Source organism: Ranitomeya variabilis, chromosome 2 (genome assembly GCF_051348905.1).
Source record: "Ranitomeya variabilis isolate aRanVar5 chromosome 2, aRanVar5.hap1, whole genome shotgun sequence".
NCBI classification, from domain to species: Eukaryota; Metazoa; Chordata; class Amphibia; order Anura; family Dendrobatidae; genus Ranitomeya; species Ranitomeya variabilis.
This window is the reverse complement of record NC_135233.1, coordinates 183,149,070-183,162,645: the sequence shown is the minus strand read 5'-3', so window position 1 is coordinate 183,162,645 and position 13,576 is coordinate 183,149,070. Positions and strand designations below refer to the sequence as shown.

At 44.8% G+C, this 13,576-nt stretch overlaps 1 protein-coding gene across 4 annotated transcripts in view; it reads left to right on the top strand.

Annotated features, from left to right (window-relative positions):
• Positions 1 to 13,576, top strand: part of ERMARD (ER membrane associated RNA degradation) — a 372,196-nt gene that overhangs the window by 306,759 nt on the left and 51,861 nt on the right. For 3 of the 4 annotated variants that reach the window (XM_077283272.1, XM_077283274.1, XM_077283275.1), the window contains 2 exons: positions 7,218 to 7,297; positions 7,532 to 7,660. In XM_077283272.1, coding sequence (XP_077139387.1) covers positions 7,218 to 7,297; positions 7,532 to 7,660 — 209 coding nt within the window. The remainder of the gene's footprint in view (positions 1 to 7,217; positions 7,298 to 7,531; positions 7,661 to 13,576) is intronic. The other variant, XM_077283273.1, reaches the window with a different exon arrangement.

Here is a 13,576-nt window from a genome sequence, read left to right as displayed (position 1 = left end):
TAAATTACAGACCAAATACTGAATGTGTGACGGCAGCCTAAGTGACATTATACACAGGAGATCTGTACTTAGTATGCAGTGTCTGTGTAGAGGTAATACAGAGATCACTGGTGACATTATACACAGGAGCTCTGTATATAATGTATAGGTAATACAGTGATCACCGGTGACATTATACACGGGAGCTCTGTATATAGTATACAGTGTATAGTGTCAGTGTATAGGTAACACTGACTCACCAGTGACGTCTCTAGGTGAAGTCCTTCATCTTTCATCCAGCACAGACCGCCGTCACTTCATCCAGCCAGGACTCGTTTCTGCAGGAAATAACACAGTTATCTCGAGCTCCGCTTGCAGAACACATTACTTAATTTTTCACAACTTCTACATTACACCACATGAAGAAAAAAAGGAGATATAATGTCACTCTGCACACTAACAGGACCGCCCCCCCATTTAAAACAGTGTCCTCAAAAAATAAAATAAATACATCACTGCAGTAATAATATCCCTTAATTAGCCCCTATGGTAATAATATTCCCCACCCTGGCCCCGTTTATCTCATTCCTGGCTCCAGCCATATGTTCTCGCATCCTGCCCTCATGAGTATCCATTCTACCCCATATGATCTCCCCATCCTGCCCCATTCTGTCTCCTTCGTATCCATCCTGCCCCATGATCCAATCCTGCCCCATGTCTTTCATTCTGCCCCGTGTCTCCAATCATGCCCCGTGTCTACATTCTGCCCATGCCTCCAGTCCTGCCCCCAGTGTGTCCAGCATATTACCCCCAGTGTGTCCAGCATATTACCCCTAGTATGTCCAGCAACCTGCCCCAGTATGTCCAGCATATTGCCCCAGTGTGTCCCGCATTTCCCCCAGTGTGTCCAGAAATCTGCCCCAGTGTGTCCAGCATATTACCCCAGAGTGTCCAGCATTGCCCCCAGACAGTGTGTCCAGCAATCTGCCCCAGTGTGTCCAGCATATTACCCCCAGTGTGTCCAGCAATCTGCCCTAGTATGTCCAGCACTGCCCCCAGTGTGTCCAGCAATCTGCCCCAGTGTCCAGCATTGCCCCCAGACAGTGTGTCCAGCAATCTTCCCCAGTATGTCAAGCATATTACCCCCAGGTAGTCCAGCAATCTGCCCCAGTATGTCCAGCAATCTGCCCCAGTGTCCAGCACTGCCCCCAGTGTGTCCAGCAATCTGCCCCAGTGTCCAGCATTGCCCCCAGTGTGTCCAGCAATCTGCCCCAGTGTGTCCAGCAATCTGCCCCAGTGTACAGCATTGCCCCAGTGTGTCCAGCACTGCCCCCAGTGTGTCCAGCAATCTGCCCCAGTGTCCAGCACCGCCCCCAGTGTCCAGCACCGCCCCCAGTGTGTCCAGCAATCTGCTCCAGTGTGTCCAGCAATCTGCCCCAGTGTCCAGCATTGCCCCCAGTGTGTCCAGCATTGCCCCCAGTGTGTCCAGCAATCTGCCCCAGTGTCCAGCACTGCCCCCAGTGTGTCCAGCAATCTGCCCCAGTGTCCAGCAATCTGCCCCAGTGTACAGCACTGCCCCAGTGTACAGCACTGCCCCGTGTGACCAGCAATCTGCCCCAGTGTCCAGCATTGCCCCCAGTGTGTCCAGCAATCTATCTGCCCCAGTGTCCAGCATTGCTCCAGTGTACAGCACTGCCCCCAGTGTGACCAGCAATCTGCCCCAGTGTCCAGCAATCTGCCCCAGTGTCCAGCATTGCCCCAGTGTCCAGCACTGCCCCCAGTGTGACCAGAAATCTGCCCCAGTGTCCAGCATTGCCCCCAGTGTGTCCAGCAATCTATCTGCCCCATTGTCCAGCAATCTGCCCCAGTGTCCAGAATTGCCCCAGTGTACAGCACTGCCCCCAGTGTGACCAGCAATCTGCCCCAGTGTCCCACAATCTGCCCCAGTGTCCAGCATTGCCCCAGTGTCACCAGCAATCTGCCCCAGTGTCCAGCAATCTGCCCCAGTGTCCAGCATTGCCCCCAGTGTGACCAGCAATCTGCCCCAGTGTCCAGCATTGCCCCCAGTGTCCAGCAATCTATCTGCCCCATTGTCCAGCAATCTGCCCCAGTGTCCAGCATTGCCCCCAGTGTGTCCAGCAATCTGCCCCAGTGTCCAGCATTGCCCCAGTGTCCAGCACTGCCCCCAGTGTGACCAGCAATCTGCCCCAGTGTCCAGCATTGCCCCCAGTGTGTCCAGCAATCTATCTGCCCCATTGTCCAGCAATCTGCCCCAGTGTCCAGCATTGCCCCAGTGTACAGCACTGCCCCCAGTGTGAAAAGCAATCTGCCCCAGTGTCCAGCAATCTGCGCCAGTGTCCAGCATTGCCCCAGTGTACAGCACTGCCCCCAGTGTGACCAGCAATCTTCCCCAGACTTACCCCCACCCCCCCCCCTGCCGCCGCCGCACCCGCACCGGCTATGTCCTCCTTCAGCCCCCAGTACCCCCGTCCTCATACTCACCTGTCCCACACACTGCACGGCCGTGCCGACATCCCTCGCGCTCTGTCCCGACTCCCGGCGGCGGCGCAGCATCGCATCTGCTTCCCGCTTGTGCGGTCATGTGATACTGTCATTAAGGTCATGAATATGCGCATATTCATGGCCTTAATGAGCGGTACCACGTGACCGCACAAGCAGGACGAGCTGCAGTGCAGACGCCGAGACCATCGCTGGAGCAGGGTCCTGGTGAGTATCGTCTTCAATGGGGGGCGGGCGGGCGGTCGCCCTGGAGCAGTGGGGGCCCTGGAGCAGTGGGGGCCCTACCAGCAGGTGTCTGTGCCTGGGCCCACCGGAGGATCCTCCGGTTCTCCGGTGGGCCAGTCCGAGCCTGCTTGGAGCTAACAAACAAACTTGGTGGTAAAAATGTAAATTATTTTTTCTTCACTGCCCAATGGTATAAAAGTCTGTTACACACCTGTGGTGTCAATATAATTACTGCACCCCTAGTTGAATTCATTGAGAGGTTTAGTTTGTAAGCTGGGGTCACTTATGGGGGGTTCTGCTGTTCTGGCACCTCAGGAGCTCTGCCAATGTAACATGGCACCCTCAAACAAGTGCAGCAAAATCTGCTCTACAATATGGCATTTCTTCTCTTCTAAGCTTTGCACTGCCTCAAATGTAGTTTTCGACCATATATAGGGTATTGGTGAACTCAGGAGAACATTTTGGGATGCATTTTCTCCTGTTACCCTTGTGAAAATACAAAATATGAAGCTAAAAAAGATTTTTGTGGGAAAAATGCGATTTTTTTATTTTCACGGCTTAACGTTATATACTTCTGTGAAGCACCCAGGAGTTCAGGGTGCTCAATACATATCTAGATAAGTTCCCAAAGGGGTCTAGTTTCCAAAATTGGGTCACTTGTGGGGTGTTTTCACTGTTTACGCACATCAGCAGCACGGTGGCGCAGTGGTTAGCACAGCAGCCTTGCAGCGCTGGAGTCCTGGGTTCTAATCCCACCTTGGACAACATCTGCAAAGAGTTTGTATGTTCTCTCCGTGTTTGCGTGGGTTTACTCCGGGCACTCCGGTTTCCTCCCACATTCCAAAGACATACTGATAGGGAATTTAGATTGTGAGCCCCATCGGGGACAGTGATGATAATGTGTGCAAACTGTAAAGCGCTGCGTAATATGTTAGCGCTATATAAAAATAAAGATTATTATTATTATCAGTGGCTCTCCAAACGTGATATGGCATCCGCTAATTATTCCAGCAAATTTTACATTCAAAAAGTCAAATGGTACTCCTTCCCTTCCAAGCCCTGCTGTGTGCCCAAGCAGTAGTATTTCCGCATGTATAGGGTATTGGCGTACTCAGGAGAAATTGCACAACAAATCGTATGGAACAATTTCTCCTGTTACGCTTATGAAAATTCAAAATTTGGAGCTAAAAAACATTTATTTGGGAAAAGTGTGATTTTTAATTTTTTTTAATTTTCACAGATTAACGTTATAAACTTCTGTGAAGCTCATGTGGGTGCAAGGTGCTCAATACACATCTAGATAAGTTCCCAAAGGGGTCTAGTTTCCATGATGGTGTCATTTGTGGGGGGTTTCCACTGTTTAGGCACATCATAGGCTCTCCAAACGTGACATGCTATCCGCTATTTATTCCAGAAAATTTTGCATTCAAAATGTCAAATGGCACTCCTTCCCTTCCCAGCCCTGCCGTGCGTGTTTTTCACCACATATTGGGTATCAGCTTACTCAGGAGAAATTGTACAACAAATTTTATGGATCATTTTCTCCTGTTACCCTTGCGAAAGAAAAAAAATTAGGTCCTTCCGCATTCCATTAATTCCTGTTGAGCACCTGAAGGGTTAATAAACTTCTTGAATGTGGTTTTGAGTACCTTGAGGGTGCAGTTTTTAGAATAGTGGCACTTTTGGGTTTTTCTGTCATGTAGGCCCCTCAAAGTTACTTCAAATGTGAGGTGATCCCTAAAAAAATTGGTTTTGCTAATTTTGTTGTAAAAATGAGAAATCATTAGTCAACTTTTAACTCTTGTAACTTCCTAACAAAACAATTGTTTTAAAAATTGAGCTGATGTAGACATGTGGGAATTTTTATTTATTAACTATTTAGTGCTATATGACTGATTTAAGGGCATACAAATTAAAAGTTTGAAACAAATTTCTGATTTTTTTTCACAAATAAACACAAGCCTTATTAAGTTTTACCACTATCGTGAAGTACAATATATCATGAGACAACATTCTCAGAATCATTGGGATCCATTGAAGCAATTCAGAGTCATGACCCCATAAAATGACAGTGGTCAGAATTGTAAAAATTTGCCTGGTCAAGAAAGTGAATACAGGCTTCGGGGTGAACAGGTTAAAGATAGATTCCAGAATTTTCTGTAAATCTTCAGACTCTGGAAGACCCCTCACTTAAATATTTTTGTGTCTCCCTCTATTATCGATATCCTCCAATTGGTGGTTCGTAACCTGTCACCAGTTTTTTAGTGTGTGAACCAATGCCATCACCTTTCGGAGCGCATGTACATTACACAAATGTGTCCATCATCCCCTTATTCTGCCCCGGTAATGTCATTCTGGCTAGGTGGTTCCAGTAAAAAGGAGCTGTAATGACGTTTCCCAGGCACATGCGTAGTTATGTTTTGTGCTCTATTCGCAGTAGGGCACAGCAAAGTGCACCTGCGCCTGCTGATGAAGCTAGTGCAGAGGCACAAGATTTTTTGGCTATGTGGATGACCCTATATGCGTCATCCACATCAAAGACGGAGGGCGGCTTTTGAGGGCTAAGTCGCAGATGACGAGAAATGATGCCTATCGGCCTATCGCAGATGACGAGAAATGATTCCTATCAGACCAAACCAAATGAATTTACATAGAGCGCAGGAGAAAATAAAAAGGTATTTTTTGTGGTATACAGGGGGATTTAGGAGATGATGGACACATTTAATTAATGCACTACAGCTCAAAAAGGTGGTGACATTGGTTCAAACCCTAAAAAACTGGTAACAGAGACCCTTTAAGAGCTTCTGAGTGGGAGGCACTCACCTCTGGTAGCAGAGTGACATGTTTACTTTTTTCACTGTGGCCTCCTACAGCTATTCCTCACTGTCTGCAATAAATGTAATACAGTGGGTACGGAAAGTATTCAGACCCCTTTACATTTTTCATTCTTTGATATTTTGGCTGTGTGCTTAGGGTCATTGTCTTGTTCGAAGGTGAACCTTCGGCCAAGTCTAAGGTCCAGAACACTCTGGAAGAGGTTTTCTTCCAGGATATCTCTGTACTTGGCCGCATTCATTTTCCTTCAATGGCAACCAGTCATCCTGTCCCTGCAGCTGAAAAACACCCCCATAGCATGATGCTGCCACCACCATGTTTCACTGTTGGGATTGTATTGGGCAGGTGAGGAGCAGTGCCTGGTTTTCTCCACACATAATGCTTAGAATTTTCATCAAAAAGGTCTATCTTTGTCTCATCAGACCAGAGAGTCTTATTTCTCAGAGTCTGGGAGTCCTTCTTGTGTTTTTTTTTAGCAAACTCTATGCGGGCTTTCATATATCTTGCACTGAGGAGAGGCTTCCATCGGGCCACTCAGCCATAAAGGCCCGACTGGTGGAGGGCTGCAGTGATAGTTGCCTTTGTGGAACGTTCTCCCATCTCCCTACTGCACCTCTGGAGCTCAGCCACAGTGATCTTGGGGTTCTTCTTTACCTCTCTCACCAAGTCTCTTCTCCCACGACTGCTCAGTTTGGCTGGACAGCCAGGTCTAGCAAGACTTCTGGTGGTCCCAAACTTCTTCCATTTAAGGTTTATGGAGGCCACTGTCCTCTTAGGAACCTTGAGTATTGCAAAAATTCCTTTGTAACCTTGGCCAAATCTGTGCCTTGCCACAGTTCTGCCTCTGAGTTCCTTGGTCAGTTCCTTTGACCTCATAGTAACATAGTAACATAGTTATTAAGGTTGAAGGAATACTTTAAGTTCATCTAGTTCAACCCATAGCCTAACCTAACATGCCCTAACATGATTCTCATTTGGTTTGACATGCAATTTGGGCTGTGAGGACCTATATAGACAGGTGTGTGTCTTTCCAAATCAAGTCCTATCAGTTTTTACTTAAATACAGCTGGACCCCAATGAAGGAGTAGAACCATCTCAAGGAGGATCACAAGGAAGTGGACAGCATGTGACTTAAATATGAGTGTCTGAGCAAAGGGTCTGAATACTTATGACTATGTGATATTTCAGTTTTTCTTTTTTAATAAGTTTGCAAAAATTTCAACATTTCTGTTTTTCGTCAGTCAAGATGGTGTGCAGAGTGTACATGAATGAGAAAACAAATGAACTTTTTTGAATTTACCAAATGGCTGGAATGAAACAGAGTTTAAAATTTAAAGGGGTCTAAATACTTTCCGTACCCACTGTATCTTCGCTCATAGCTAGAATCTCAGATTTGCATGTCAATTGGTGACGTGTTCAATACTTATTTCACCCGCTGTGTCTTGATGCCATCTCTTCTACAGACAACCACATAGACATTCATCTGTTTTTCTAACAAGGAACATTTTGCTGTGGACATTCAGATATCTGGAGACCTTTGCAACCCTTCCACCTTCTTTTTTAAAAACAAAACATTCTAGAACAGAATTTATTGAACATTTTACCTTATTCCTAATACTGATAATTACAATGACAATCCTGTTTCTCATATTGCACAGGTGTTACAATGCTGTGAAAGTCTTCAGAAATGGGAGCTACTTCCAATTCCCTCTCTGGAGCATCCCAGTAAAAGTACTGAGTAAGAGTTTTTTTACTTTACAATAGAAATGTAAAACAAACAGTTTTTATTATTTTCTACTCTTTTGCACTGCACTATTTAGATCATAAATGAAAATTTACCCTGATGGTGGGATATGGACATGCTGTCTCACTTTATAGCACATTTTTATCTGAAATCCTTTAAGACAATTTAACAGAATCTGTTTCCATAGATCGACAATTGCATTAATAATAATTAATGTTTTTTCATTAGGCCTCAGGACAACGCTGATCCTTCTCTGTCTTTTTTCTCTGAAATAAGGAAAATTCTTTCTCTTCTGCATCTCCAAGGAAAAACCTGTTGTTCTACTGAGGACTGCAGCAGTTGGCTTCAGACGCACAGGTATATGATCCATGTTAACTGTAATGTTAAGTCAGTCTGTAATAGCCCACCTTGCCTTATAAGACTAGCAGCACCATAAATAGGTAGTGCAGATGTGTATAAATGGACATTTCATCATTGTTTTTGTGTATACAAATAGTCTAATGTTTTCAGTGCAACTTGCTTATGTTGAGGGATCTTGAAATGCCTTTTTTTCCACACAGAGGATGGGCAAGAATCAAAATGCATTCCACGCTCTTCATTGAAATAAACCTGCATGTTAAGGTTAGCTTAGTACAGCAAGGGATCAGCTCTCAGACGATGGTGCACACACAGTAGTTGGTTCAAAACAAATAAATAAATCATCCAGCCTAACAAACAAAAACAGCTTCTTCTGGGTACAAAAGGTATAGCCGCACCAAAACTGGAAAATAAACAGCCCATATATAATAATAATAATAATTTTATATAGCACAAGCTCATCCGTTTAATTGTCAGACCTTCACTCAACCTCCAGCAGAGACTGAGACACACAATCAAAGTGTTTTCACCTTGCACACGTCACCATAATGATACAGCTGGACTTCTTATACCTGCTGTATCACACCCGGGGTGGGGATATGTGAGCAGCTAGTCTCACATGTCTCTTTGACTTCTCTTAAACCTGGAACTGGACACAGTCTTTTAACTGTTTCAGCACTGTACGCGCTGAATCCTGCTTTTCTGGGCTCTCATCACTGAGGCTACTAGCCTCGATGGTAAATATCTCCCTTGAGGACCTGTCCGGCAGTCATCTTGCAGTACATATACTTATGGTAGGTGTCTCTTGTGTATGGCCATAAGATGGCATGTGTAGCTGTCGAGTTTGCCAATAAATAATTAGCTGTTGATAATGTCTATAGTCTGCCTATAGAATGCAAAATATAGCCTGCTGTAAAACGATTAACAGTACACGGATACAGACTGCGGTAAAACGAACAATACATGGATACAGCCTGCTGTAAAATGATGAACAGTACACTGATATAGTCTGCTGTAAAACAATGATCAGTTCACAGATATGCATTTTTGTTTATTACATAAATCACTGCAAAATGGAACAAAAGGCTGATTGGTTTTAAAAGGTCTTTTAACCATAACACCTGTAAACATTTTTGAGAATTAATCTTTGAGCTTCTAGTGTCCAGAGTGAAAATCTATAATGTCTCCTTATTTGGAGCATGAGATTTAAAGGGCCACTGTCACCCCCCCCCAGCCGTTATAAACTAAAAGAGCCACCTTGTGCAGCAGTAATGCTGCATTCTAACAAGGTGGCTCTTTTAGTTTTTGATTCATTTATTACCTCAAAAAAGCGTTTTAAAAATTGGCCACACATACCAGATATTGTACCTGGAGGCGGTCCGAATCGTCCTGTATGAAGCTCCCAACTGCCGTCACTCTTCTCTTCAGGGGCGATGGTACCCGCCCCCTTCGCGCTGTTATCTTCTGAAATCCGGCGCCTGCGCTGTGCGTGCCTGCCTGGGGCCTGCGCAGTGTTCATTGTCAGTGCGGCCACACTGTTGCTAAATCCCCCGCCCCGCACTGTTATTCATTATGCACAGTGCGGGGCTGGGGTTCCTGGGAAGGCGGGGGAGCGTCGGAGCTGGGGAGCGTCTAAACAGCGCAGTGCGCATGCCCAGGAACCCCAGCCCCGCACTGTGCATAATGAATAACAGTGCGGGGCGGGGGCTTCAGCAACAGTGTGGCCGCACTGACAATGAACACTGCGCAGGCCCCAGGCAGGCACGCACAGCGCAGGCGCCGGATTTCAGAAGATAACAGCGCTCAGGGGGCGGGTACCATCGCCCCTGAAGAGAAGAGTGACGGCAGTTGGGGGATTCATACAGGACGCTTCGGACCGCCTCCTGGTACAATATCTGGTATGTGTGGCCAATTTTTAAAACGCTTTTTTGAGGTAATAAATGAATCAAAAACTAAAAGAGCCACCTTGTTAGAATGCAGCATTACTGCTGCACAAGGTGGCTCTTTTAGTTTATAACGGCTGGGGGGGGGGGGTGACAGTGGCCCTTTAAAGAACCAAGATTCCAACAATCGCAGTATTGTATTAATAATAGGACAACCTCGATTCCCTGTTGCTTGGTGGCCTGGGAAATATTTTGACGTAGGTTGAAATGTACATTAAACTTATTTTCTAATCTCAGAAGAAAAGTCTGCAGTCATATAGAGTGATTGCGAAAAGCTGGATGAGATTATTCGGCACTTGACCGCAAGAATGCAAATCACGTAAATGTGGTCTCGTTTCCAGCCACTGGCACAGACAATAAAAGTGAATCTTAACAGCATGTACAGCACACACTGTCACAAGATAGAATAACTGCAGAATTTTCTTCTGAGAGCAGACAACCCCTTTAAGCAAAAATATATATATTTTTTTTATCACAGTTGAATATCTGAAAGGACACTGTGTTTGCACATATTTCAAATGTATTCACAGACTCCTATTCATCCAAAGCAGGAGCAAAAGTGTTTTTTTTTTTTTTCGTTTTTTTTTTATCCCCTTTCCGACATCGGGCGTAATAATATGCTGATGTCGGACACCCTCCCTTTCATGTGGGCTCCGACGCTGAGCCCACATCTTTCCCAGCACGTCAGCAATTCTACTACATACAGGCGATCTGATCATCACTTGTATGTAGCAGAGCCGATCGGGTTATGGCAGCTTCTAGTCTCCCATGAGACTATTGAAGCATGCCAAAAGTGAAAAAAAAAATGTTTTCAAGAATATAAAAAATATATAAAACATCAAGTCACCCCCTTTCACCCCATTCAAAATAAACAATTAAAAAAAAAATCAAACATACATATATTTGGTATCACCGTGTTCAGAATCGCCCATTCTATCAATAAAAAAAGAATTAACCTGATTGCTATACGGCATAGCGAGAAAAAAAGTCAAAACGCCAGAATTACGTTTTTTTTGTCTCCGCGACATTGCATTTAAATTCAATAATAGGCGATCAAAAGATCGTGTCTGCACCAAAATGGTATCATTAGCCCCTTAATCCCATATGACGTACTATCCCATCGAGGTGACCTGGGACTTAATAGTACATCAGAGGCGATCGGCCGCGCTCTTGGGGGGAGCGTGGCCGATAGCCGCTGGTTGTCAGCTGATTATTACAGCTGACATCCGGCACTATGTGCCAGGAGCGGTCACGGGCACATTAACCCCGGGAACACTGCGATCAAACATGATCGCAACATTCTGGCGGCATAGGGAAGCATCGCACAGGATCGCGTTGTTCATTGGGTCTCCTACATCCTCCTCCCTGCAGGCCCCGGATCCAAAATGGCCGCCGGGCTCCTTCCGGGTCCTGCCAGCAAGCCTCCCTGCAGTGCCTGTCAGATCGCTGATCTGACATAGTGCACTGCAAAGTGTCAGATCAGCGATCTGACACTATACTGTGATTCCTCCCCACACACGACCCCCCCCCCCCCCCCGGAGCAATATTATAAAGTAAAAAAATATATATATTTACATGTGTAAAAAAAAAAGAAACAAATTCCTACAGACAGAAAAAAAATATATATATGTTGTTCCAATAAATAAATTTCTTTATCTAAATAAAAAAACAAAACAATCAAAGTACACATATTTAGTATCACTGCGTCCGTAACGACCTGACCTATAAAACTGCCCCACTAGTTAACCCCTTCAGTGAACACCGTAAAAAAAAAGAGGCAAAAAACAACGGTTAATTATCATACCGCCAAACAAAAAGTGAAATAACACGCGATCAAAAAGACGGATATAAATAACCATGGTACCGCTGAAAATGTAATCTTTCCCGCAAAAAATGAGCCGCCATACAGCATCATCAGAGAAAAAATAAAAAAGTTATAGTCCTCGGAATAAAGCGATGCAAAAATATTTTTTTTATATAAAATAGTTTTTATCGTATAAAAGCGCCAAAACATAAAAAAATGATATAAATGAGGTATCGCTGTAATCTTACTGACCCAAAGAATAAAAGTGCTTTATCAATTTTACCAAACGTGGAACAGTATAAACGCCCCCCCCCCCAAAAAAGAAGTTCATGAATAGCTGGTTTTTGATCATTCTGCCTCACAAAAATCGGAATAAAAAGCAATTAAAATATGTCACATGCCCAAAACGGTTCCAATAAAAACGTCAACTCGTCCCGCAAAAAAATAAGACCTCACGTGAAACTGGGACCAAAATATGGATAATTATAGCTCTCAAAATGAGGAGACGTAAAAACTATTTTTCACTATAAAAAGCGTCTTTTAGTGTGTGACAGCTGCCAATCATAAAAATCCGCTAAAAAAACGCTATAAAAGTAAATCAAACCCCCCTTCGTCACCCCCTTAGTTAGGGAAAAATTATTAAATTAAAAAATGTATTTCCATTTTCCCGTTAGGGTTAGGGCTACAGTTAGGGTTGGGGCTAAAGTTAGGGTTGGGGCTAATAGGGTTGGGGCTAAAGTTAGGGTTAGGGCTACAGTTAGGGTTGGGGCTACAGTTAGGGTTGGGGCTAAAGTTAGGGTTGGGGCTAAAGTTACGGTTGTGCTAAAGTTAGGGTTAGAGTTGGGGCTAAAGTTAGGGTTGGGGCTAAAGTTAGGGTTAGGGCTACAGTTAGGGTTGGGGCTACAGCTAGGGTTGGTGCTAAAGTTAGGGTTAGGGTTGGGGCTAAAGTTAGGATTGGGGCCAAAGTTAGGGTTTGGATTACATTTACTGTTGGGATTAGGGTTAGGGGTGTGGTTAGGGTTATGGTTGGGATTAGGGTTATGGGTGTGTTAGAGTTAAGTATGTGGTTAGGGTTGGGATTAGGGTTAGGGGTGTGTTGGGGTTAAGGGTGTGGTTGGGATTAGGGTTAGGGGCATGTTCGGGTTAGGGGTGTGGTTAGGGTTATGGTTGGGATTAGGGTTAGGGGTGTGTTTGGGTTAGGGTTTGTTACAATTGGGGGTTTCCACTGTTTAGGCACATCAGGGACTCTCCAAATGCGACATGGCGTCCGATCTCAATTCCAGCCTATTCTGCGTTGAAAAAGTAAAACAGTGCTCCTTCCCTTCCGAGCTCTCCCTTGCACCCAAACAGGGGTTTACCCAAACATATGGGGTATCAAAGTACTCAGAACAAGTTGGACAACAACTTTTGGGGTCCAATTTCTCTTGTTACCCTTGGGAAAATACAAAACCGGGGGCTAAAAAATAATTCTTGTGGAAAAAAAAAAGATTTTTTATTTTCACCGCTCTGCGTTATAAACTGTAGTGAAACACTTGGGAGTTCAAAGTTCTCACAACACATCTAGATAAGTTCCTTGGGAGGTCTAGTTTCCAATATGGGGTCACTTGTGGGGGGTTTCTACTGTTTAAGGTACATTAGGGACTCTGCAAACGCAATGTGACGCCCGCAGACCATTCCGTCAAAGTCTACATTCCAAAGCGCCACTTCTTCCCTTCCGAGCTCTGCCATGCTCTTAAACAGTAGTTTTCTCCCACATTTAGGGTATTCGCGTACTCAAGACAAATTGCACAACAACTTTTGGGGTCCAATTTTTCCAGATACCCTTGGGAAAATACAAAATTGGGGGCTAAAAGATCATTTTTGTGGGAAAAAAAATGATTTTTTTAATTTTCACGGCTCTACATTATAATCTTCTGTGAAGCACTTTGGGGTTCAAAGTGCTCACCACACATCTAGATAAGTTCCTTAGGAGGTCTACTTTCCAAAATGGTGTCACTTTTGCGGGGTTTCCACTGTTTAGGCACGTCAGGGGCTCTCCAAACGAGACATGGCGTCCTATCTCAATTCCAGCCAATTTTGCATAGAAAAGTCAAATGGCGCTCCTTCCCTTTTGAGCTCTGCCATGCGCCCAAACAGTAGTTTACCCCCACATATGGGGTATCAGCGTAC